The 26440-nt window shown below is 45.6% G+C and overlaps 2 protein-coding genes across 9 annotated transcripts in view; one reads left to right on the top strand and one right to left on the bottom strand.

Annotated features, from left to right (window-relative positions):
• Window positions 1–3243, bottom strand: part of patj (PATJ crumbs cell polarity complex component) — a 234171-nt gene extending 230928 nt beyond the window's left edge. For 7 of the 8 annotated variants that reach the window (XM_084172209.1, XM_084172214.1, XM_084172210.1 and 4 more), the window contains exons 1-3: window positions 3169–3243; window positions 1921–1980; window positions 1575–1753 (exon numbers count right to left, since the gene is read on the bottom strand). In XM_084172209.1, coding sequence (XP_084028335.1) covers window positions 1575–1753; window positions 1921–1942 — 201 coding nt within the window. In that variant the 5' untranslated portion in view covers window positions 1943–1980; window positions 3169–3243. Of the gene's footprint in view, window positions 1–383; window positions 583–1574; window positions 1754–1920; window positions 1981–3168 lie in introns of those variants that run through there. The other variant, XM_084172213.1, reaches the window with a different exon arrangement.
• Window positions 3244–3246: 3 nt separating this feature from the next.
• On the top strand, window positions 3247–20752 carry tm2d1 (TM2 domain containing 1). The gene is made up of 7 exons (XM_084172218.1): window positions 3247–3400; window positions 5384–5457; window positions 9448–9556; window positions 10300–10391; window positions 15050–15123; window positions 17746–17858; window positions 19989–20752. The coding sequence occupies exons 1-6, from the start codon at window positions 3267–3269 to the stop codon at window positions 17854–17856; spliced, it is 594 nt and encodes a 197-aa protein (XP_084028344.1). The 5' UTR covers window positions 3247–3266; the 3' UTR covers window positions 17857–17858; window positions 19989–20752.
• Window positions 20753–26440: the final 5688 nt, after the last annotated feature.

Here is a 26440-nt window from a genome sequence, read left to right as displayed (position 1 = left end):
TGAATACAAATGAATTAGAGTGTTGCTGGGCGGTTTTTCCGATGCCTCCTTTTAAGCTCAAGGGAAAGGTTTAGAATGCAGTGTTCTGTAGACTTAAAGCACACTGACATTGAGTGGTGTTACCATTTCATCAAAATCTGAAATGTTACATAGCAATAAATCAACCTTGTTTTGGGATACAGTGATGTGAAAAGTATTTGCCCCCTTTCTAATTTTCTCTACTTTTGCATATTTTTTTTATACTGAATGTTATCAGATCTTCAACCAAAACCTAATATTAGATTAAGGGAACCTGATTGAATAAATAACACAAATTACATTACATTTCATAAAAGTTATGCAACACCCAATGCCCCTGTGTGAAAAAGTAATTGCCCACTTACACTCAATAACTGGTTGTGCCACCTTTAGCTGCAATGACTCCAACCAAACACTTCCTGTAGTTGTTGATCAGTCTCTCACGTTGCTGTGGAGGAATTTTGGCCCACTCTTCCATGCAGATCTGCTTTAACTCAGCGACATTTGTGGGTTTTCAAGCATGAACTGCTTGTTTCAAGTCCTGCCACAACATCTCAATTGGGATTAGGTCTGGACTTTGACTTGGCCATTCCAAAACTTCAAATGTGTTGCTTTTTAGCCATTTTCATGTAAACTTCATTGTGTGTTTTGGATCATTGCCTTGCTGCATGACCCAGCTGCGCTTCAGCTTCAGCTCACAGATGGATGGCCTGACATTCTCCTGTAGAATTCTCTGATACAGAGCAGAATTCATGGTTCCTTCTATTAAGGCAAGTCTTCCAGGTCCTGAGGCAGCAAAGCATCCCCAAATCATCACACTCCACACCACCATGCTTGACCGTTGGTATAAGGTTCTTACTGTGGAATGCAGTGTTTGGTTTTTACCAGGCATAATAATAATAATAATAATATGCCATTTAGCAGACGCTTTTATCCAAAGCGACTTACAGTCATGCGTGCATACATTTTTGTGTATGGGTGGTCCCGGGGATCGAACCCACTATCTTGGTGTTACAAGCGCCGTGCTCTACCAGCTGAGCTACAGAGGACACATAATGGGATCCATTTCATCCAAAAAGGTATACTTTTGACTCATCTGTCCTTAGAACGTCTTGATGATCATCCAGGTGCTTCTTGACAAACTTGAGTCTACTTTTTGGACGAGATGGGGAATTGGGTGTTGCGTAACTTTGTTAATTAAATCAATAAAATAAGTATAATTTTTGTAAACTCAGGTTCTCTTTATCTAATATTAGGTTTTGGTTGAAGATCTGATAACATTCAGTATCAAAAATATGCAAAAATAGAGAAAATCAGAAAGGGGGCAAATACGTTTTCACGGCACTGTATGTTAACTTGGGATACATGTTTGTTATTATATGTCAGGTTACAAACTCAAGCAAGCCAACATCATAAATCTTAATCATTAAGCTTAATCATAAATGGCCACATAACACTATTGTAATCTCCACACTGCTATTAGAGCCTACACTCTATTCACAAACCACAGGTCTTTATAGCAGGTTTTCCCATTCTCTGCTGGTATCCGTTATTACCTGGTCTTTGAGTTGTTTGATTGAGTGCTGCAGCGTGAGGATGTGTCCTAGCAGCGGGCTCTGTAAGGCATCCCTCAGCACCCCAAGCCTCTCACTGTGGGTCCACTCCTCCCTCTGGGCCATCTTAGCCTGCAGCCGCTCCAAAGCCTGCAATACCTGCTGGAGCTCCACTGTGGAGACTGACACACACACACCATAAACACACGGGCCCATGTGCACGTACACACACAGTCACACATAGAAAAACACAGAAACAATGTTCACTATGGAAAAGTTCATTTTTATCACATTTATATCCAGTACTGTTCATAAAACAGTTCAATAATGGGAGCAGACTTAAAAGTACCTGTTGGGACATTTTCATACATTGTCCTCACTTGGTCTCAGAGTATCTTTGTGATGCAGCCTGTGAGGAAGCAGGGCAAGTTTACATGAACAACACAGCTCATAACAACAATTCAAATCATCTTTAGGCAGTTGACAAGGCATTGAATAAAAGGCCTATCAAGAACAATTAGTGATCGCCTCCATTACTATATTGAGTACAAAGTGGTACTGCTTTTGAGCTGGGTCCATCAAGTTGGCTAAGCATCATCACAATACAGCACTTTTACAACACAACAGTAAAAGTCTACATTTATATCTAACTCTAGATTGGCGGTAAAGTGGGTCAATGTGCCTTTGTGAGAAATACACAATCGTCCATCTGTCAGCAAGCTATTGGCATGGGTTAACTATTTACATAGCCAGTGGTGAACAAGTTTCGACAGGCAAGCTAAGCCAAGTTTATATTTGCCAAGTAACACAATGCCACAGATGTCTGAAGTTGACAAACCACAACAAAATTGTTAGCTAAACCCAAAAGAAGATGAAACTAGATCCTAAATTATCTAGCTAGAAGGAAAATATTTGATTTTGTTCCACCCTACTCGTACAGCGGAAGTTGATTACTGAATCAGCACCTTACCTGAACCAGGAAGTAAAGTTTTTAAAAAATCAGTGGGCGAGAGAAAAATAACAACGAACTGGAGAAACTGCTCCACAAAATCACTGAACTATCACATTGTTTGTGAGCAACGTCTAAGCTGTGAGAGCCCTCTAACGTTAGAGATGTAGTTAGTTAGCTAGTTATCTAACAGCTGCTTTGCTTTACAAGCAGCAGGTGCACAGTGCACACAATCATCATTATATATTTCTCTCCAGCCAGCATAGCTAGTCTAAATGTATGAACTAAACAACTTTTGTTGAAGTAAGTTTAGGTTCTCTGTAACAAGAGCTTTGTCTGAAGATAAAATAACTCCATAAACAACTTTTAAATTCTGAGCTTATCGAAATGTTCCACTAACTCCAGTGAGTCAGCTAGTTACAGGAGCTAGCCAACTTAAGTGAGTTAGCTACTGTTCTATCTAGCTAACAAGCTGTTGCGATACAGAACCTGATTTGCTAGCTAGCATAGCATTAGCATGTTGTTTTTGCATACTACAAGGCTAAATTAATTTTCTTTCTATTGACCACTTGCATTTTAACACTCTTATAGCTTAACCTGTTCAGATTTTTTAGTTAAACTACTTTTAAAGTTGAAAACAAGTCTTACTGGTACGATTTCACAAGGGTTTGGACTTGGACGATACTCAGAGATGTGTCGCTTTAAAAACGTCCGATGTCACGTGATCAAGTGGGTGCATTGTCAACATGGCGTTTCACAGAAGTCGGCTGTTTTCTTTACGGACCCTATCGTTAGGCATCTTGTTTTACTGTACGTATTGCCATTTCCAATTTGTTCTCGCAAATGATGTCGATAGCTGTGAAAGTCTACGCCTGGGACAATATCCTTTTACACTTGATTACTTGCAAATCACGACAATATGACAGGGTTTTCATTCAAGCTAGCTAGCTAACGTTACCTGGCTAACTAACGTTAGCATGCATTCTCTGAGTTAGCTAGCTAACAAAAGCCTGCGTGTTGTGTACTTTTGGAAAACATGAAACGGATATTAATAGTATAGTTATGGCTTCTCATCTGTATTCACCTGTCATCTTCCATGTAACGTTAACTCTTGCCAAGAGTCTTGGTTTTTCATCAAGATATGTTATCGGTTTTTATTGACAGCATGTTTTATTATGTGTGTGTATACACTGCTCAAAAAAATAAAGGGAACACTTAAACAACACAATGTAACTACAAGTCAATCACACTTCTGTGAAATAAAACGGTCCACTTAGGAAGCAACACTGATTGACAATAAATGTCACATGCTGTTGTGCAAATGGAATAGACAACAGGTGGAAATTATAGGCAATTAGCAAGACACCCCCAATAAAGGACTGGTTTTGCAGGTGGTGACCACAGACCACTTCTCAGGTCCTATGCTTCCTGGCTGATGTTTTGGTCACTTTTGAATGCTGGCGGTGCTTTCACTCTAGTGGTAGCATGAGACGGAGTCTACAACCCACACAAGTGGCTCAGGTAGTGCAGCTCATCCAGGATGGCACATCAATGCGAACTGTGGCAAGAAGGTTTGCTCTGTCTGTCAGCGTAGTGTCCAGAGCATGGAGGCGCTACCAGGAGACAGGCCAGTACATCAGGAGACTTGGAGGAGGCCGTAGGAGGGCAACAACCCAGCAGCAGGACTGCTACCTCCGCCTTTGTGCAAGGAGGAGCAGGAGGAGCACTGCCAGAGCCCTGCAAAATGACCTCCAGCAGGCCACAAATGTGCATGTGTCTGCTCAAACGGTCAGAAACAGACTCCATGAGGGTGGTATGAGGGCCCGACGTCCACAGGTGAAGGTTGTGCTTACAGCCCAACACCGTGCAGGACGTTTGGCATTTGCCAGAGAACACCAAGATTGGCAAATTCGCCACTGGCGCCCTGTGCTGTTCACAGATGAAAGCAGGTTCACACTGAGCATGTGACAGAGTCTGGAGACGCCGTGGAGAACGTTCTGCTGCCTGCAACATACTCCAGCATGACCGGTTTGGCGGTGGGCCAGTCATGGTGTGGGGTGGCATTTCTTTGGGGGGCCGCACAGCCCTCCATGTGCTCGCCAGAGGTAGCCTGACTGCCATTAGGTACCGAGATGAGATCCTCAGACCCCTTGTGAGACCATATGCTGGTGCGGTTGGCCCTGGGTTCCTCCTAATGCAAGACAATGCTAGACCTCATGTGGCTGGAGTGTGTCAGCAGTTCCTGCAAGAGGAAGGCATTGATGCTATGGACTGGCCCGCCCGTTCCCCAGACCTGAATCCAATTGAGCACATCTGGGACATCATGTCTCGCTCCATTCACCAACGCCACGTTGCACCACAGACTGTCCAGGAGTTGGCGGATGCTTTAGTCCAGGTCTGGGAGGAGATCCCTCAGGAGACCATCCGCCACCTCATCAGGAGCATGCCCAGGCATTGTAGGGAGGTCATACAGGCACGTGGAGGCCACACACACTACTGAGCCTCATTTTGACTTGTTTTAAGGACATTACATCAAAGTTGGATCAGCCTGTAGTGTGGTTTTCCACTTTAATTTTGAGGGTGACTCCAAATCCAGACCTCCATGGGTTGATACATTTGATTTCCATTGATAATGTTTGTGTGATTTTGTTGTCAGCACATTCAACTATGTAAAGAAAAAAGTATTTAATAAGATTATTTCATTCATTCAGATCTAGGATGTGTTATTTTAGTGTTCCCTTTATTTTTTTGAGCAGTGTATATATATCAACCTGACAAGCACAATTTGTTAGATATCATGTTATATTATTTACTATGCTGTGGATGACAGTTGATATTTTGTCATTGCCTTAATACTGTTCAAGTATATTTGTAAAGAACCAAGGATAGACGATGCCACTCAAGAACCTGAGAATTGCAAGGACATGATTGCTTGGGGTGAGTGGTTCTGGTTGAGTGATGTATAATATACTGAACAAAAATATAAACACAACAGGTAAAGTGTTGGTCCCATGTTTCATGAGATGAAATAAAAGATCCCAGAAATTTTCTCTATGCACAAAAAGCTTATTTCTCTAAAATGTTGTGCACAAATTAGTTTATATCCCTGTTAGTGAGCATTTCTCCTTTGTCAAGATAATCCATCCACCTGACAGGTGTGGCATATCAAGAAGCTGATTAAACAGCGTGATCTTCAAGCAGGTTGAGATCTTCAAGTTCCTTGGTGTCCACAAACTATCATGGTCCAAACACACCAAGACAGTCGTGAAGAGGGCACGACAACGCCTATTCCCCCTCAGGAGACTTAAAAGATTTGGCATGGGTCCTCAGATCCTCAAAAAGTTATACAGCGGCACCATCGAGAGCATCCTGACTGGTATGGCAACTGCTCGGCCTCCGAACGCAAGGTGTTACAGAGGGTAGTGCGTACGGCCCAGTACATCACTGGTGCCAAGTTTCCTGCCATCCAGGACCTCTATACCAGGCGGTGTCAGAGAGACTCCAGCCACCCTAGTCATAGACTGTTCTCTCTGCTACCGCACAGCAAGCAGTACCAGAGCGCCAAATCTAGGTCCAGAAGTTTTCTTAACAGCTTCTACCCCCAAGCCATAAGACTGCTGAACAGCTAATCAAATGGCTACCCGGACTATTTGCATTGACCCCCGCCCCTTTTTTTAACGCTGCTGCTACTCGCTGTTTTATCTATGCATAGTCACTTTATCCCTACCTACATATTACCTCGACTAACCTGTACCCCCGCACATTGACTCTGAACCGGTACCCCCTGTATATAGCCTCGTTGTTGTTATTTTATTGTTTCTCTTTTATTTTTTACTTTAGTTTATTTAGTAAATCTTTTTCTTAACTCTTATTTTTCTTAAAACTGCATTGTTGGTTAAGGGCTTGTAAGTAAGCATTTCACTGTAAGATCTACACCTGTTGTATTTGGCACATGTGACAAATTAACATTTGCTTTGATTTGAAACCGTCTCGGGGAAACTCATCTGCATGCTCGTTTTCCTCACCAGGGTCTTGACCTGACTGCAGTTTGGCATCGTAACAGACTTCAGTGGGCAAATGCTCACCTTCAATGGCCACTTGCACACTGGAAAAGTGTGCTCTTCACGGATGAATCCCGGTTTCCACTGTACCGGGCAGATGGCAGACAGCATGTATGGCGTTGTGTGGGCGAGTGGTTTGCTGATGTCAACGTTGTGAACAGAGTACCCCATGGTGGTGGTGGGGTTATGGTATGGGCAGGCATAAGCTACGGACAACGAACACAATTGCATTTATCAATGGCAATTTCAATGCACAGAGATACCTTGACGAGATCCAGAGGCCCATTGCCGTGCCATTCATCCACCGCCATCACCTCATGTTTCAGCATGATAATGCACGGCCCCATGTCGCAAGGATCTGTACACAATTCCTGGAAGCTGAAAATGTCCCAGTTCTTCCATGGCCTGCACACTCACCAGACATGTCACCCATTGAGCATGTTTGGGATGCTCTGGATTGATGTGTACGACAGCGTGTTTCAGTTCCCGCCAATATCCAGCAACTTTGCACAGCCATTGAAGAGAAGTGGGACAACATTCTAGACTCCCTGCCTGTCATCTTTTCACTCCCTCCTCTCTTCACTTTCTTCCTCTGTTTCTGCTGCTAAAGCCACTTTCTACCACTAAATTTCAAGCCTCTGCCTCTAACCCTAGGAAGCTCTTTGCCACCTTCTCCTCCCTGCTGCATCCTCCTCCCCCTCCCTCCTCCCTCTCTGTGGATGACTTCGTCAACCATTTTGAAAAGAAGGTTGACAACATCCGATCCTCATTTATTAAGTCAAATGACACCGCTGGTCCTGCTCACACTGCCCTACCCTATGCTTTGACTTCTTTCTCCCCTCTCTCTCCAGATGAAATCTTGCGACTTGTGACGACCGGCCGCCCAACAACCTGCCCGCCTGACCCTATCCCCTCCTCTCTTCTCCAGACCATTTCCGGAGACCTTCTCCCTTACCTCACCTCGCTCATCAACTCATCCTTGACGACTGGCTATGTCCCTTCCGTCTTCAAGAGAGCGAGAGTTGCATCCCTTCTCAAAAAACCTACACTCGATCCCTCCGATGTCAACAATTACAGACCAGTATCCCTTCTTTCTTTTCTCTCCAAAACTCTTGAGCGTGCCGTCTCTAGCCAACTCTCCTGCTATCTCTCTCAGAATGACCTTCTTGATCCAAACCAGTCAGGTTTCAAGACTGGTCATTCAACTGAGACTGCTCTTCTCTGTGTCACGGAGGCTCTCCGCACTGCTAAAGCTAACTCTCTCCTCTGCTCTCATCCTTCTAGACCTATCTGCTGCCTTTGATACTGTGAACCATCAGATCCTCCTCTCCACCCTCTCCGAGTTGGGCATCTTCGGCGCGGCTCACTCTTGGATTGCGTCCTACCTGACAGGTCGCTCCTACCAGGTGGCGTGGCGAGAATCTGTCTCCGCACCACGTGCTCTCACCACTGGTGTCCCCCAGGGCTCAGTTCTAGGCCCTCTCCTATTCTCTCTATACACCAAGTCACTTGGCTCTGTCATATCCTCACATGGCCTCTCCTATCATTGCTAGGCAGTCGACACACAATGAATCTTCTCCTTTCCCCCTTCTGATAACCAGGTGGCGAATCGCATCTCTGCATGTCTGGCAGACATATCAGTGTGGATGACGGATCACCACCTCAAGCTGAACCTTGGCAAGACGGAGCTGCTCTTCCTCCCGGGGAAGGACTGCCCGCTCCATGATCTCGCCATCACGGTTGACAACTCCGTTGTGTCCTCCTCCCAGAGTGCAAAGAACCTTGGCGTGACCCTGGATAACCCTGTCGTTCTCCGCTAACATCAAAGCGGTGACCCGATCCTGTAGGTTCATGCTCTACAACATTCGCAGAGTACGACCCTGCCTTACACAGGAAGCGGCACAGGTCCTAATCCAGGCACTTGTCATCTCCCGTCTGGATTACTGCAACTCGCTGTTGGCTGGGCTCCCTGCCTGTGCCATTAAACCCCTAGAATCCAATGGTGGAACAAGCTCCCTTACGACGCCAGGACAGCGGAGTCACTCACCACCTTCCGGAGACACTTTAAACCCCACCTCTTTAAGGAATACCTGGGATAGGATACAAGTAATCCTTCTACCCTCCGCCTACCCCACCCCCCCAAAAAAAGAAACATTTGCAAAAGTGGTTGTCCCATTGGCTATCATAAGGTAAATGCACCAATTTGTAAGTCGCTCTGGATAAGAGTGTCTGCTAAATGACTAAAATGTAAATATAAGGATGTTAAGTACTATATTTATGGAATATTATATGAATCAATATTATATGAGCTTAATTTCTCAGATCAAATTAATATTTCAACAAAATAATGTTTTACGAATGCTAATCATATCTGTTTCTAACAACATAAATGATTTCAGAACAATCTTAGATGGTGGTTCTAAATCCTCTTTCTTGTGCTTTTTGAAGTGGAAAGACCCTTAGTCTTTCATGCATATATTTTATGTACGGAAGGTCCCAGGAACAGAACCCACTATCCTGGTGTTGCAAGCGTCATGGTCTACCAACTGAGCTACAGAGGACCAGCATGATGATTGGTTCTAAAACTTACTCCATCTATAAGTACTTTGGGAATTAGAATGTAGTTGACACAGTATATGCATGGAGGTACCACGTAGCCTATCTCAAATTGAAAGACCCTAATTTGCAGGGACGAGAAATTATAATAGGTAGCCCTAATACGTAATTTAGGTCTTGGTTCTTAAAAGTATTAAAACATATATTAAAGTTATCAATGTGTGTCTTTCCATCAGAATCTACATATTTGTTCGCACAACTGTGTTTGTTCTGTGTTGCTTTATCCTAAACCATCTTTTGTGGTTTTCAGTGGAATGCCTACCTGCTCCAAACGTCAGCTGCCGCTTGTCCAATGGGACGGAGTTTCGATTCAGTGGAGAGGAGGTGGGCTTTAACAAAAGCCTCCCTTGCAGGAATGTGTATGTACAGTACCAGACACTTAGCCCTGTGGAAGTGTTGCACATGTACACCCAGTAAACCAAACATTAGGAACAACTTCCACTCCCCTCTTTTGCCCTCAGAACAGTCTTAATTCGTCGGGGCGTGGACTCTACAAGGTGTCGAAAGCGTTCCACAGGGATGCTGGCCCAAGTTGACTCCAGTGGTTCCCACAGTTGTTAAGTTGTCTGGATGTGTTTTGGGTGGTGGACCATTCTTGATCCACACGGGAAACTGTTGAGCATGAAAAACCCAGCAGCGTTGCAGTTTTTGACACAAACCGGTGCACTGGCACCTACTACCATACCCCGTTCAAAGCACTTGCGTATTTTGTCTTGCCCTTTAACCCTCTGAATGGCACACATACACAATGTCTCAATTGTCTAAAGGCTTAAAAATTATTATTTAACCTGTCTTCTCCCCTTCATCTACACTGATTGAAGTGAATTTAACAGGTGACATCAATAAGGGATCATAGCGTTCACCTGGATTCACCTGGTCAGTCTATGTCATGGAAAGGGCAGGTGTTCCTAATGTTTTGTATCGGCTGTATCAGGGTTGTATTCATTAGGGCACAACGTAGCAATGATGACCCTGAACATGTTTTGTTTTCAATTGATATTGATTAGGCTAAATCATATACCATCGTATAGTTATGTGATGTTTTTATACAAATGTAAAACATTATTGAACTGTTTCGAGCTAAAATGTTATTTCCTTGCAGAAGCGGTTACTCCTACAAAGTAGCGGTGGCCCTGTCGCTCTTCCTGGGATGGTTAGGAGCAGATCGCTTCTACCTGGGATACCCAGCTTTAGGTACAGTCTGACTGTTGTTATTGCTGTATACTCTCAACAACTAACATGGGGGTGCTATGGATGAATTTGCTATTAAAGTATATTCATTTTCAAGTCCTATCTGCTGCTAACAAACAGGTTTAAATACAATGAAAGATTTTCTAAACATTTTAGAATCACAAGGAATATAATTGTTTTTGTAAAAAAAAGGGGAACACATTTTGAAATGCATGACTAGCTACCCATTCATTTATTGGATATATTTATCATGTTTAATTTTTTCTCCCCAATTTCGTGAAATCCAATTGGTAGATAGTCTTATCCCATAGCTGCAACTCCCGTACGGACTCGGGAGAGGCGAAGGTCGAGAGCCATGCGTCCTCCGAAACACGACTCCGCCAAGCCACACTGCTTCTTGACGCACTGCTCGCTTAACCCGGAAGCCAGCCGCACCAATGTGTCGGAGGAAACACTGTACAGCTGGCGACCGATGTCAGCGTGCATGCGCCCGGCCCACCACAAGGAGTCGCTAGAGCACGATGGGACAAGGACATCTCGGCCGGCCAAACCCTCCCCTAACCCGGACGACGCTGGGCGCCTCATGGGTCTCCCGGTCGCGGCCGGCTGCGACACAGCCTGGGATCGAACCCGGGTCTATAGTGACGCCTCTAGCACTGCGATGTAGTGCCTAAGACCGCTGCGCCACTCGCAAGGCCTATTTATCATGTTTTTTATACGAGAGCTTGAAAAGATCTGCTGGTTTTGGACAGAAACACAATTTACACTTTTGTTGATTAGTATTAAGTAGACCATTAATCAACAAAGCAGGTCTTTAAGAAACAGAGACACTACTTCCTGTGAGGACCTGAATGAAACCACTATTATATCACATTATAAAACACACGTAAACCCAAACACTGGAGTGAAACAAACTGCTGTTTCTTACTCTTTATGTCGCGTTTATCTCCTTCTTAATCAGATTACAAAGGGCTGGTGGCTGAAAGCCATGTTTTTTGGGAGGATTTTTGCCTGGCATGAGCCAGCTTTAGAGGCTGCACTGAGCAGCACCTGGCCTGGTTTGGCACGGTTGGCTCGGGCATCACCATGGAACGGTGGGTTATTTAGTGGGCTTTTGCTTTGTAGAGTAGCCACTTGACTGGCATAGTTTTTAAAAACGTCCACCCAGGAATCAACAAAGCTACCCCCGTTACCTCCCAATGGAGCAATTTACAATAGTGTTAACAATTATTTTGAGTAATTATGAGTTGGCGTTTCCATAATTTGCCTGTAATTCAGATTCTCTGTGGTTTAGCTGTGTGTGTGTGTGGCAGTGAGCTAGTGAGTGCCAGTAGTCATCGCCCAGTGATGCAGTGACTACGCCCAGACATGCAGTAGTGTCAGTTATGTTACATAGTTCTGTCGTAAGCTAGTGACAGTGTGAATGTTGAAAGGATGATTTCTAGTTGAATGACCTGCTTGCCTTGCTCTGTTTTTTAATCCAATTCACACCCTCAGCTGCTCAAAGCGGCTCATCTGCACACTTTCATGTTTACTCTTCTTCACTGCCCCTCTCAACGATAAAGACCTGTTGTTCCCAATCCTCAGTTGTTTTGGACACAAAGTTGACTTGGCACGATTTCCCTCTGAAAGCAAATCAGGAAGCAGACCAATAAACACACACACACACCCTCTCCACTCCACCGCCCAGCAGTGAAAGCATTCAATATCGTTCAAATCAAATTTTATTTGCCACATGCGCCGAATACAACAGGTGTAGACCTTACAGTGAAATGCTTAATAATACAAGTGTTAAGTAAAAAACAGATAAGTAAAAAATTAAAATAGCTAATAATTAAAGAGCAGCAGTAAAATAACAGTAGGGAGGCTATATACAGGGGGTACCGGTACAGAGTCAATGTGGGGGGGCACCAGTTAGTCGAGGTAATATGTGGATAGAGTTAAAGTGACTATTCATAGATAATAAACAGAATAGCAGCAGCGTAAAAGAGGGGGGGGGGGCAATGCAAATAGTCCAAGTAGCCATGATTAGCTGTTCAGGAGTCTTATGGCTTGGGGTAGAAGCTGTTAAGAAGCCTTTTGGACCTAGACTTGGCGCTCCTGTACCGCTTGCTGTGCGGTAGCAGAGAGAACAGTCTATGACTAAGGTGGCTGGAGTTTTTGACAATTTTTAGGGCCTTCCTCTGACACCGGCTGGTACAGAGGTCCTGGATGGCAGGAAGCTTGGCCCCAGTGATGTACTGGGCTGTACGCATTACCCTCTGTAGTGCCTTGCGGTCGGAGGCCGAGCAGTTGCCATACCAGGCGGTGATGCAACCAGTCAGGATGCTCTCGATGGTGCAGCTGTATAACTTTTTGAGAATCTGAGGACCCATGTAAAAAAATGTCAGTCTCCTGAGGGGGAATAGGCTTTGTCGTGCCCTCTTCACGACTGTCTTGGTGTGTTTGGACCATGATAGTTTGTTGGTGATGGAACTTGAAGCTCTCAACCTGTTCCACTACAGCCCCGTCGATGAGAATGGGGGCGTGCTCAGTCCTCTTTTTTAACCTGTAGTCCACAATCATCTCCTTTGTCTTGATCACGTTGAGGGAGAGGTTGTTATCCTAGCACCACACGGCCAGGTCTCTGACCACCTCCCTATAGGCTGTCTCATCATTGTCGGTGATCAGGCTTACCACTGTTGTGTCGTCGGCCAACTTAATGATGGTGTTGGAGTCGTGCCTGACCATGCAGTCATGGGTGAACAGGGAGTATTGGAGGGGACTGAGCACACACCCCTGAGGGGCCCCCGTGTTGAGGATCAGCGTGGCAGATGTGTTGTTACCTACCATTACCACCTAGGGGCGGCCCGTCAGGAAGTCCAGGATCCAGTTGCAGAGGGAGGTGTTTAGTCCCAGGGTCCTTAGCTTAGTGATGAGCTTTGAGGGCACTATGGTGTTGAACGCTGAGCTGTAGTAAATTAATAGCATTCTCACGTTGGTGATCCTCTTGTCCAGGTGGGAAAGGGCAGTGTGGAGTGCAATAGAGATTGCATCATCTGTGGATCTGTTGGGGCGGTATGCAAATTGGAGTGGGTCTTTCTGGGAAAATGGTGTTGATGTGAGCCATGACCAGCCTTTCAAAACACTTCATGGCTACAGACGTGAGTGCTACGGGTCGGTAGTCATTTAGGCAAGTTCTTAGTGTTCTTGGGCACAGGGACTATGGTGGTCTGCTTGAAACATGTTGGTAATACAGACTCAGTCAGAGACATGTTGAAAATGTCAGTGAAGACACTTGCCAGTTGGTCAGCGCATGCTCGGAGTACGCGTCCTGGTAATCCTGCGGCCTTGTGAATGTTGACGTGCTTAAAAGTCTTACTCACATTGGCTACGGAGAGCGTGATCACATAGTCATCCGGAACAGCTGATGTGCTCATGCATGCTTCAGTGTTGCTTGCCTCGAAGTGAGCATAGAAGTGATTTAGCTCGTCTGGTAGGCTTGTGTCACTGGGCAGCTCGCAGCTGTGCTTCCCTTTGTAGTCTGTAATAGTTTTCGAGCCCTGCCACATCTGACGAGCATCGGAGCCGGTGTAGTACGATTAAATCTTAGTCCTGTATTGACTCTGCCTGTTTGATGGTTCATCGGAGGGCATAGCGGGAGTTCTTATAAGCGTCCAGGTTAGAGTCCCGCTCCTTGAAAGCGGCAGCTCTACCCTTTAGCTCAGTGCGGATGTTGCCTGTAATCCATGGCTTCTGGTTGGGGTATGTATGTATGGTCACTGTGGGGACGACGTCATCGATGCACTTATTGATGAAGCCAGTGACTGATGTGGTGTACTCCTCAATGCTATCGGAAGAATCCCAGAACATATTCCAGTCTGTGCTAGCAAAACAGTCCTGTAGCTTAGCATCTGCGTCATCTGACCACTTCCTCATTAACCGAGTCACTGGTGCTTCCTGCTTTAGTTTTTGCTTATAAACAGGAATCAGGAGGATAGAGTTATGGTCATATTTGCCAAATGAAGGGCGAGGGAGAGCTTTGTACGCATCTCTGTGTGTGGAGTAAAGGTGGTCTAGAGTTTTTTTCCCCTCTGGTTGCACATTTAACATGCTGGTAGAACGGATTTAAGTTTCACCTTTGCCTCGCAAGTTAATTTCCCATTCAGCCACACATGGGCAAAGTTGGAACCGAACATGGGGAATAAACTGAAACCTTGCCTGGATTGGAGCGTTTTCATGTAAACAACAAAGTGTCGCTCACACAATAGGTAGCAAATTATGATTAGGGGCCACGGAGGGGTTTATTTATGCCAACTTTAAAGAGGCATGGAGTACCCCATAAAGTTTTATACCAGGGCTCTCCAACCCTGTTCCTGGAGAGCTACCGTCCTGTAGGTTTTCACTCCAACCCTAATCTAGCACACATGATTCTAATAATTATCAGGTTGAGAAGGTGAATCAGGTTAGTTACAACTGGGGTTAGAGCGAAAACCTGCGGGAGGGTAGCTCTCCAGGAACAGGGTTGGAGAGCCCTGGTGTAAACCTACAGGAAGGTAGCTCTCCAGTAACACGGTTGGAGAGCCCTGCTTTATACCCTATTAACTCTAACCTCTCTCTCTCTCTCTCTCTCTCTCTCTCTCTCTCTCTCTCTCTCTCTCTCTCTCTCTCTCTCTCTCTAGGGCTGCTCAAGTTCTGTACAGTTGGCTTCTGTGGGATTGGGAGCTTGGTGGATTTCATGTTGATCTCAATGCAGGTGAGTGGCATTTAGGGGACAGCTGTGGAACACAGAGCTGTTAAATAATCCCATTTATCTGTTGGTTATGTCTGTGAAGAGGCTGTTTTCACAGTAACCATGAAAGGAATGGTTTATGTGGTCTGTTGATGACAAGGGTGGGTTAGGTCAGTATTTCCCTAATGTTGGGTAGAAGCTGACTCCTTTTGGGTCACAGCTGATGACTACATTGGTTGGTCCCAAGACACATGAAAAGGCTAGTTGGGTTACACTGCAAAGAGTTAGGGAACCACTGTGATGTTATCAGAATAGGATGGATTTCATACAAGTTTGATAATTGTATGATTTCAAAACAACTTCTAAGTTGTTCAATTTGGGCGCAGCTCCATGTATAAAAACAGTAGCTCTTTCTCCTACTAACAGTGATGGTAATCAAGAAAGTGGAGCACATTTTGTCATCACAGAGCAGCCTGGGCTTTGCTACAATGGTCAAGCTTTTACACACACTCCAATCAGAGTAAGCCATGTAACACTGAGCAGAAGCATAGCCAAGCCAGTCAGGAGGAGTGTGTGTGCGTGCCTGCATGTCTGTTTGTATTCAGAGGGCACCTGTGTCTCAATCAGTGCGGCCCCAGCCCTGTGCTGTGTACAGAGCAGAGCAAGCCTTCAGCTTTAACTCACTGTCAACATGGTGGGATGTTTTCTAATGAAAAGTAGGTTTATTTGTTTGGGATTAGTAATTGTTTTTTCCCCTTGTTCCTTGAAAAAAAATATGGGTTTATCGTATAGACTAGGGGTGGTGTGTAGTTTTAGGACTGTAGGCCTATATCTTGAATTATATTTCAGCAAAGGCCTATGCTGCTGGAGTCTTCCTGTATCACATCTGAGACCAAAACACAAATCATGATACACACTCCAAAGAAACAGAAAACCTTCTCTCTCTTTATTTACCTATCTTCCTCTCCAGTTCTACACTACTACATCCGACTGTGTAGCAGGCCTGTATAAAGTCGCTATTTCGTTAGAAAACGGCAACAGCGTCCGTTCGGCCACTTTGATTAAGCGAGGCGACCGTTGCACTGTTTATTGTTCTCCTAATGTCTTATTGAAGGTCCTGAGAGAGGAATGCTTTTAAGCTGCTTTGGCTGGCACGCCCCAGCGCAACACTTACATTCTCAATTAGCTGTATACGCTGCGTCTGGGCTCTCTCGCCTTTTTAAAGAGTGACACTTTTGATAAAGAGTTCTGCGTCTCCGGAGAACCCATTTAATCTTTGCGAGGCGCTAAAGACCCATATTTTAAAGGCTAACTACCTTGACTAAGAGCAACGTCGGAGCGGGCAAATGCAATTTTGAGAAGTTTAACTAATGAATAAATACCTGGGATTATTATTTAAATTGGTAGATTCTGGCTGGACAGGACTAGAGGAAAGGAGACCGGATGGCGTTTGTTTGGGGCCTCTCGCTCCCTCTCTCTATCGAAAGGCCGAGGTCCACACCAGATGAATGATGTCGGGGAATTTTCCAATTGACTCTCAAACTGGGCAGAGCAGGAGTTAGACAGATGTGATAGATAGATGGAACGTGAACGGAGGGAGCTGTGTGTCAGGCATGGGATTCAAACAATACAAGGTAGTGGGTTTCCGGGCCGGCATACAGTGTTGTGAAAATTAAACCCACTTCTGAAAGCCCTATCACCAAAGCCACTACCTGCTATGGATGAAATCTAGGCTGGAATGCATCATAGTTGAGTGGTAGCCTAGCTGAAGTTGGTCTGGAGTCATAGATGGCGTGTTGTTGGTCTGGAGTCATAGATGGTGTGCTGTTGGTCTGGAGTCATAGATGGAGTGCTGTTGGTCTGGAGTCATAGATGGAGTGCTGTTGGTCTGGAGTCAGTGGGTGGAGTGCTGTTGGTCTGGAGTCAGTGGGTGGAGTGCTGTTGGTCTGGAGTCAGTGGGTGGAGTGCTGTTGGTCTGGAGTCAGTGGGTGGAGTGCTGTTGGTCTGGAGTCAGTGGGTGGAGTGCTGTTGGTCTGGAGTCAGTGGGTGGAGTGCTGTTGGTCTGGAGTCAGTGGGTGGAGTGCTGTTGGTCTGGAGTCAGTGGGTGGAGTGCTGTTGGTCTGGAGTCAGTGGGTGGAGTGCTGTTGGTCTGCAGTCAGTGGGTGGAGTGCTGTTGGTCTGGAGTCAGTGGGTGGAGTGCTGTTGGTCTGGAGTCAGTGGGTGGAGTGCTGTTGGTCTGGAGTCAGTGGGTGGAGTGCTGTTGGTCTGCAGTCAGTGGGTGGAGTGCTGTTGGTCTGGAGTCAGTGGGTGGAGTGCTGTTGGTCTGGAGTCAGTGGGTGGAGTGCTGTTGGTCTGGAGTCAGTGGGTGGAGTGCTGTTGGTCTGGAGTCAGTGGGTGGAGTGCTGTTGGTCTGGAGTCAGTGGGTGGAGTGCTGTTGGTCTGCAGTCAGTGGGTGGAGTGCTGTTGGTCTGGAGTCAGTGGGTGGAGTGCTGATCTTGACATGGTAGAGCACAGACTCCGCTTGTGTGTTTTCATTGGTCTGTGTGAGTTCACTGGTCCCTCTCAGCTGTGATTGCCAGATATGTGTTACCTGCTGGACCATTGTTTTCACCATCTGTCCACTGTCGTTTCTCATTCCTCTTTTAGATTGTGGGTCCGTCAGATAAGTCTGACTACATAGTGGACTACTACGGTGCCAGACTCACACGCCTCTCCATCACCAATGAGACGTACAGAAGAACCCAGATGTCTCCCTGAAGGTAGCTACACTAGTAACGTACTAGTTAGACAATAGGCTTTGTTGAGTCATTCACTGTGTAAGTGTGGAAACCCAGAACAAAAATCTTATGTAACGTCATCAGCAACCATTTACATGTACTCTGTGTACAAAACATTAGGAACACCTTCCTAATATTGAGTTGCATCCCCTTTTGCCATCAGAACAGCTTCAATATGTCGGGGACATGGGCTCTACAAGGTGTCAAAAGCGTTCCACAGGGATGCTGGCCCATGTTGGCGCCAATGTTTCCCACAGTTGGCACGTTGGCTGGATGTCCTTTGGGTGGTGGACAATTTTTTTGTTACATTTTGTTAAATATTTATTGAATATTAAAAACATACAATCTACTTGCAGTGAAGCTGCTCAACTACATCACATGAGTCGTCTAACAGACTCCCATCCAGAGTGACACACAGAAGCAACCAGGGTCAACGCCCTGTTCAAGGGCACGTCGACAGATCTCCTAAAAGGTCAAAAACGGGGATCCAAACCGAAAATGGTGAACCATTTTTGAAACATAAAGGAAATTGTTGAGCGTGAAAAACCCAGCAGCGTTGCAGTTCTTGATACTCATACCGGTGCGCCTGGAACCTACTACCATACCCCGTTCAAAGGCACTTCAATCTTTTGTCTTGCCCATTCACCCTCTGAATGGCACACATACACAATCCATGTCTCAAGGCTCAAAATTCATTCTTTAACCTGTCTCCTCCCCTTCATCTACACTGATTTGAAGTAGATTTAACAAGTGACATCAATAAGGGATCATAGCTTTCACTTGGATTCACCTGGTCAGTCTATTTCATGGAAAGGGCAGGTGTTCCTAATGTTTTGTACACTCAGCATATGTTACGTAGTCTGTCCAACGATTATTCACTATGTAACTGTCTTTCCATCTACCTCTGTACTAATGTCATTTTGATTGTCTAATTATTACATCTGTATAGGGTTGCACAATTCTGGGAACTTTCAATAAATGCCCTGGTTTTCCAGAAATCGTGGCTGGAGGATTCCGGATTTCCTGCTTATTACCTCATAATTCTGTGAATCCTCCAACCAGGATTTCAGGAAAATCAGGGAATCTATTGAAAGGAAAACGCGCAGCGCTCGCTTCGTAGTTTTATTAGACAAGTTTAAAAGATTGACGTTTCGGCCTTCAATGGCCTTCTTCATGGTCTTCAATGGCCTTCTACTTCTTTCCAATCTATTGAAAGTTCCCAGAAATGTGCAACCATGCATCTGTATGACATGTACACAGCCAGGTGGCAAGACAAACTCTGAACGACTCTAACACTAGAAGTGAACCAGATCCCAAGGTTGTGTGGTTTTGCACCACTCTAGCTTGTATGACCTATGGAGGAGAGGGAATGTGAAGGCAAACACCCAGTCAAGGACAACTTTGCCTATCCATGGTTATGGACCCCCCCCTCTCCCTCTGGTACTCCAGGACGGACCCACTGCCCTGGGGAGGGAATTTTTAAATGTCAGCCTGCTAAGTAAATGTTTGGGGAGGGTGGCGCTTCAGGAGTGAGGGGGAAAAGGGTCGTGAGAGTGCAGTTATTATACCTGGCATAGGTGTCCCTCATCAGTTGAGCTCTACCACAGAGGAACGAGAATCACACACACACACATACTCACTCACACACACCCTTTCACACATTTTCTCAAAAAACAATATCCACGTCTTTAAATCTCCAAGATTTCAACTCTCCCTTCTCTATCCCACTCTCTGTCTGTTTTCTATGGCTCCCTAGTCTCTGGTTAGCATTATAGAGGCTGCAGTGTGTTTGTGGTGACGGGGGTGTTTGGTTCAATTATACACATGTGGAGTCCATTACAAGCCTTTGAGTGTTCACACTCAGAGAAATAGAGGGAGCGAGAGAGAGAGAGATGGTCTTCATCCACCGTCTACAGTTCCTCAGTCTCTGTCCTTCATTTTACTGCATGCATGTATCTCACGGCCACATAAAAATTTAACACTGACTGCCTCGAGTATTCACCAATTTGTAAGTCGCTCTGGATAAGAGCGTCTGCTAAATGACTTAAATGTATTCAAGTTCAACTCAGAAAACAACTAACTGTTTACAACCTCTCTTTTCTCTCGTTTCAGGACTGAAGTGAAAAACAACAACAAAAATATATGGGGGATTGGAAATGATGCAGACAATTACATTGATGGAAGCTACAATCTATCTGCAATATTAAAGCTGATCTACACCCCCCCCCCCCCCCCCTCCAAAATTCAAAAATAAATAATAATAATATCTCCGCCCTCAAACCTGTCATGTCAATAATGCCGCTCTTTTGGGAGCCTATTTTTTACTTGATCATTCCGACACACGGACACTAAGACCATCCCAGTCGACACATTGATCCTCTCTGAATGTACCCCAACGTGGTGATGCTCGGCTTTTTAAAATGGCTACAAAAAGGCTTCATTACAGGAGAAGACTTTATACAGCATCTCTTTAGTCTTTCCTTGATTATTTGTGTCCTTCATTCCTCAAAACACATTTAAAAAGATCAGAGGAGATGAGGATAGATGTTGCAAAGGAATCAATCAAAAACGTTTGGGATTTACCCGTTAGTCACCAGCTCAGGTCCTGTAGGGCTAGAATAGGACAGACCTTTGTTCCAACCCAGCATTATCACACCCTATAGCTCTCCAGGACCATAGAGCTTCAAGTCATCATTGTTGTACTCCTATAAGAATCTAGAATCTGCACTGAGAACAGTGTACTGTAAATATCATCATCATCTATTGTTATTTGAGTATGTCTGGCAGCAACTATTTATGTTCTGTTTGACTGTTTCGTTGATTTCATTTGACATTTGCGATTTTTATAAATAAAGTAATAATTTTATGAAAATGGACGCCTTTGTAAATGAAGTTATGTTCAAACTTGCCGTTTAAGTCCAACACAGAGCATTAGCAGTTCATTTGGCTAACTCCAAGCTCATTGGAGGAACTGTGGCAGTGACCGATCGTCCTGCAGGGATTTCAGAGGTCAAGGAAATGACACGCTAGCTCTCGGCATCATCCTGCAGATGAAGACAGTTCTTCTCCCCCTGAACCCTCCCTACTGTCATCTTTATTACAAAGGATCCAGTGGGGGTTCTTGGGAAGAGTCACAAGGCAGAGCCGCCCTGCTGTGTGTCTGTACACACATTCTCCCTGTTGCTTTCTATTGCACTGTGTCGATAAGGAGTGTCACATCCATATGTTTAAAGATGTCTTTCAGGCTCATGTATCAGGCCATTGACACCATGTCTGCATCCCAAATGGCACCATATATCCTCCATAGTGCACTACTTTTGACCAGAGCCTTATGGGCCCCTATCAGGCAGTAGGTGGGCAGCTGGATATTCTAGGCATTGTGTCAGTATGGATATCCAACACCACTGCGGTGAATAGTGGTTAATGGATTTGTTATAGCGAGAGTTGACTCGTAGTTGGAGGTTGCTTGCGGTGGAGCGGGTCCTTTGTTGTTTTGACTGTTTCAGGGCATAGGAGCTGAGTGTGTTTACAGATGTACATGTATAACATGCCTGGCTGTATTCAATGACAGTGGGACTTGAAGTCTCTTTTCAAGGTTTCTTCGCAAAATAAATTTTTATGAAGGGATAACTGTTTTTAAAAAAGTATTCAATAATGGGTAAAGCCTAAGGTAGGAACTTGTTAGTAGTTTGAACTGAATACAATTTTAGTTTGACATGACATCAAAACAACGCCTAAACCCTACAAAGAACCAAGTGATGGTCTGAAACACAGTGGTCAAGTTATTTTCACAACTCCCCCAAACCCACTTCCTCCCTCACACTCTCCACCTCCACTCCCCAACTCATCCTCCTCTTCCTCCCCCTCTTCCCCCCAACTCATCCTCCCTCTTCCTTCGCCCTAGCTGGAGCTCATCAATACAGCACAGGGATAAGAGTGGGGAGAGTTATAGGGCACTTCCCAGGAGAGGAGAGAGCTGCAGAGTAGAGGCTGAGCTGAGCTAGGCCTAACCCTCCCACCACCCGCCTGACAGAGAGGAGGCCATTCCTCATATAGCCGAGTGCTTTATAGCCTCACACTCCGCTAGTGTGGAGCGCTGATATTACAGAGCACACACACAGAGAGGAGAGGGGAGAGACAGTCAGACTCCAGAGACAGTCAGACTCCTGAGACAGTCAGACTCCTGAGACAGTCAGACTCCAGAGACAGTCAGACTCCAGAGACAGTCAGACTCCTGAGACAGTCAGACTCCAGAGACAGTCAGACTCCTGAGACAGTCAGACTCCAGAGACAGTCAGACTCCTGAGACAGTCAGACTCCTGAGACAGTCAGACTCCTGCACCCACTCCAGACCTGCTCCCCTGAAAACAATCTCAACCCCTTTGGAGAAATTATCCTGCATTGCAGCCTCCATTGATTGCACCCACAGCCCGACAAGGGAGAGTGGAGAGAGAGTGGAGAGAGATGGGAAGATAATAGTTGGGTCTGCAGTGATTCGTGCGTGTGTGTGGGCCTTAGCATGTGTGTGGGCCTTAGCATGTGTGTGTAGACGTCTGTATATATGCGTGTGCTAGTTGGATCAGACTAAGGAGGATTTAGCTGCTCTACTGACTCACACACTCAGACACCCAAGCAAACTCCCTGATGTCAAGGAGTTTAAACACAACAACCCCCCCCCCCCCCCCCCCCCCCTCCCAGGCTCTCCCACACACACACTCTATTCTCAGAATCAGAGAGGCCCTGCAGTAACTTGTCCCCTATAGGCACCTCTACAGTGGTCTGTGAGAAAAGCCTAAGCTGAAATAACAGGAAGGCTGGGATGATGAGGTCACCGGCCCCTCAGTAATGTTTGCTTATCTTTATAGAAGTCAAGTGAGTGAAATCATAAAGTGACACAGGGAGAGTCCCAGCTGGTTTGGTTACTCAGAGCCAGGGTTGTGCGGCTTGGGCCTACAGCCAGGGGTCTGTCCCAGATGGCACCCTATTCCCTATATAGTGCACTACTTTTAACCAGAACCCTTTGGGCCCTGGTCAAAAGTAGTGTACAGTAAAGGGAATAGGGTGCCATTTGGGACGCAACCCAGGAGGTTTCCAGACCAGGAACAATTCTGGTCCCTAGTTATAGCTTGCCTACTACCAGAGTTATAATCAGAGTCTTTCCTGGCCGGGTCACATGGTGAGGAACAACTCTAGGATTACATTATTTGGCAGGGGAGGACTAGCCTGGTTAAACCAGACTGAACGCTGCCTTCACCATTTAGTTTAACCAGGCTAGGAGTGCACAGCTGTGGCCCTTGAAGGTTTTCATCCTTTAAACCAGAGACTAAGTTCTACCTGAGAAACCAGCTGTGTGCTTTAAACAGTTCTACAGACTTAAATGAGTAAAAAGCTGAGCACTGTCATATACTGTGATGAGTCCACATACTGTGATGAGCACTGTCATATACTGTGATGAGTCCACATATACTGTGATGAGCACTGTCATATACTGTGATGAGCACTGTCATATACTGTGATGAGTCCACATACTGTGATGAGCACTGTCATATACTGTGATGAGTCCACATATACTGTGATGAGCACTGTCATATACTGTGAAGAGTCCACATACACTGTGATGAGCACTGTCATATACTGTGATGAGCACTGTCATATACTGTGATGAGTCCACATACACTGTGATGAGCACTGTCATATACTGTGATGAGCACTGTCATACACTGTGATGAGCACTGTCATATACTGTGATGAGTCCACATACACTGTGATGAGCACTGTCATATACTGTGATGAGCACTGTCATATACTGTGATGAGTCCACATACTGTGATGAGCACTGTCATATACTGTGATGAGTCCACATATACTGTGATGAGCACTGTCATATACTGTGATGAGTCCACATACACTGTGATGAGCACTGTCATATACTGTGATGAGCACTGTCATATACTGTGATGAGTCCACATACACTGTGATGAGCACTGTCATATACTGTGATGAGCACTGTCATACACTGTGATGAGCACTGTCATATACTGTGATGAGTCCACATACACTGTGATGAGCACTGTCATATACTGTGATGAGCACTGTCATATACTGTGATGAGTCCACATACTGTGATGAGCACTGTAATATACTGTGATGAGTCCACATATACTGTGATGAGTCCACATACACTGTGATGAGTCCACATATAATGTGATGAGTCCACATACACTGAATGGGAATAAAACTATATTCTATTTTATACAGTCTTGAGAGAGTTGAAAGTCTGACTGTCTTGTACTTTCATGCTGAAGGTGTGGGGGGGGGGGGGGTCCCAAATGGCACCCTATTCCCTACATAGGGCCCTGGTCAAAAGTAGTGCACTATATAGGGAATAGGGTGCCATTTGGGATGCACACATAGTCTTCAGCTCCAGTAGAACACCAGTGAAGATCTCCAGGCTTCACATCAGACCACATCATGTTCGTTAACGCAGCAAAACAGCCGCAGCGGCAGTGGCCAGCTGGGACATAAAGGAATCTTTGTTCTCCAGATGTCCCTGATTTTCATATAGTTCATACATCTTTCCCTCCATCCCTCCTTCCCTCCCTCACTCCTTAAGTACATCCTGCTTTCTGGCAGCTTCTCAGAAAGAGAAAAAAGAAAGAAAGAGAAAAAGAGAGAGAGAGAGAGAAAGAGAGAAAGAGATAGAGAAAGAGAGAGAGAGAGACGGACGGTTCGCGGCTCTCTGTATATCCATGCAGGGTCACGAGCCATGTGTGTTTAATCAAAATGTAATTATTGCACTGTACCATGCTCCAGAGCCCCCTCAGCTTCTCTCAGCCCAGCACCAGGGCTGCATCCCAAATGGCACCCTATTGGGAAAACTATGTTGGGACACATCCCAGGTTATAGAGGATGAGAAAACCGTCCAGGCCCTAATTGGTTCAGTATGGGGACAATATCTCCCCCATACATGTTATGATGAATCACTTCCTGTGCTAAAGGTTCTCTGAGGTATTTGAGCGCACTGTCCTGACCATAGCCTCCAACGCATGGGCGTATTGTACACACACAGACGTACTCGACACAGACATACATGCATAGACACATACACACACACGCAGACGTACGCACACAGAACCACACTCACACATACAAAAGAGAAGGCATGCGCACACACCCAAAGGCGTACAGTATGCTAAGGCAGCGCAGGTCAAGACTGATTCATGTGCATCACCAGGCCTTGTGAGAGCTGCTCGTTGACTCTGTCACAACTAATTTCTACTTCCTGATCATGTCCTGATTGGAGGGTTGGAGGTCATGTTGCAGTCTCGTTGGACCATGGCCCTGTGCACAGCGATAAGGGTGTGGTCTGAAACCGCTCCATAAGCTAATTATTTTTCCTTTCCCTGCACACACACACTCGTTCTCTACTCCTCTTCTACACACGCGTACCTTTCCACTACACACTCTCTCTTCCTCTCATCTTACACACTTGAACAAAAATGTGTCTCAATATCAGAAATAAACTACTTGAGGACCGTTAGAAACACTGCATGTAGTACCCTCCTCATCTCCCTCCCTTGTACACACACACACACATTCCTCTCGTACACACGCTCCCTCTCTTGGCTCACTCCCTCTCCTCCTTATCTTGGCTCACTCTCTCTCTCTCCTTATCTTGGCTCACTCCCTCTCCTCCTTATCTTGGCTCACTACCTCCCTCCTTATCTTGGCTCACTCCCTCTCTCCTTATCTTGGCTCACTCCCTCTCTCCTTATCTTGGCTCACTCCCTCGCTCCTTATCTTGGCTCACTCCCTCCCTCCTTATCTTGGCTCACTCCCTCTCTCCTTATCTTGGCTCACTCCCTCTCTCCTTATCTTGGCTCACTCTCTCTCCTCTGCATCTTGGCTCACTCCCTCTCTCCTTATCTTGGCTCACTCCCTCTCTCCTTTCTTGGCTCACTCCCTCTCTCCTTATCTTTGCTCACTCCCTTTCCTCCTTATCCTGGCTCTCTCTCTCTCCTTATCTTGGCTCACTCGCTCTCCTCCTTATCTTGGCTCACTCCTCTCTCCCTATCTTGGCTCACTCTCTCTCCTCCTTATCTTGGCTCCCTCCCTCTCTCCTTATCTTGGCTCACTCTCTCTCCACCTTATCTTGGCTCCCTCCCTCTCTTTCCTTATCTTGTCTCACTCTCTCACCTCCTTATCTTAGCTCACTCCTCTCTCCTTATCTTGGCTAACTCCGTTTTACACCCACATGGCCGCCCGTTCCTCTTGACTCCATTACACATCCCTCACTGGGGCTAATGAAATCTGCTATTCAATAAGAATCTGCTAAGGATGGATAAAGAAATGGCTCCTCCTCAGAGAGTCTGAACGGAAGTCTGTATGCTAGCTGTGTGGGTGTCTCCTCCACTCTAATACATTGGTCAAGCATTAAAGCCCTTTAAAGAATGACAATGTCAACTGTCACCGCCAGACGAGATGTTTAATCACTGAAATAAAACTTAATTTCTTCGTTTGTTTGTTGGTGGGGTAAAAAAAAGCACACAAAACAGGAAAGTAAC

This window comes from Coregonus lavaretus (genome assembly GCF_964263955.1).
Source record: "Coregonus lavaretus genome assembly, chromosome: 11".
NCBI lineage: Eukaryota > Metazoa > Chordata > Actinopteri > Salmoniformes > Salmonidae > Coregonus > Coregonus lavaretus.
The sequence above is the reverse complement of the archived record's forward strand: the minus strand, read 5'-3'. Positions and strand labels throughout refer to the sequence as shown.

What these genes read in the sequence shown, in the direction of transcription:
- tm2d1 (XM_084172218.1), top strand. Translation starts at nt 3,267, where the DNA reads ATGGCGTTTCACAGAAGTCGGCTGTTTTCTTTACGGACCCTATCGTTA. An exon ending in GAAAGTCTACGCCTGGGACA is followed by an intron (nt 3,401 to 5,383) that starts ATATCCTTTTAC and finishes AATACTGTTCAA; the next exon opens with GTATATTTGTAAAGAACCAA. An exon ending in AGCCTCCCTTGCAGGAATGT is followed by an intron (nt 9,557 to 10,299) that starts GTATGTACAGTA and finishes ATTTCCTTGCAG; the next exon opens with AAGCGGTTACTCCTACAAAG.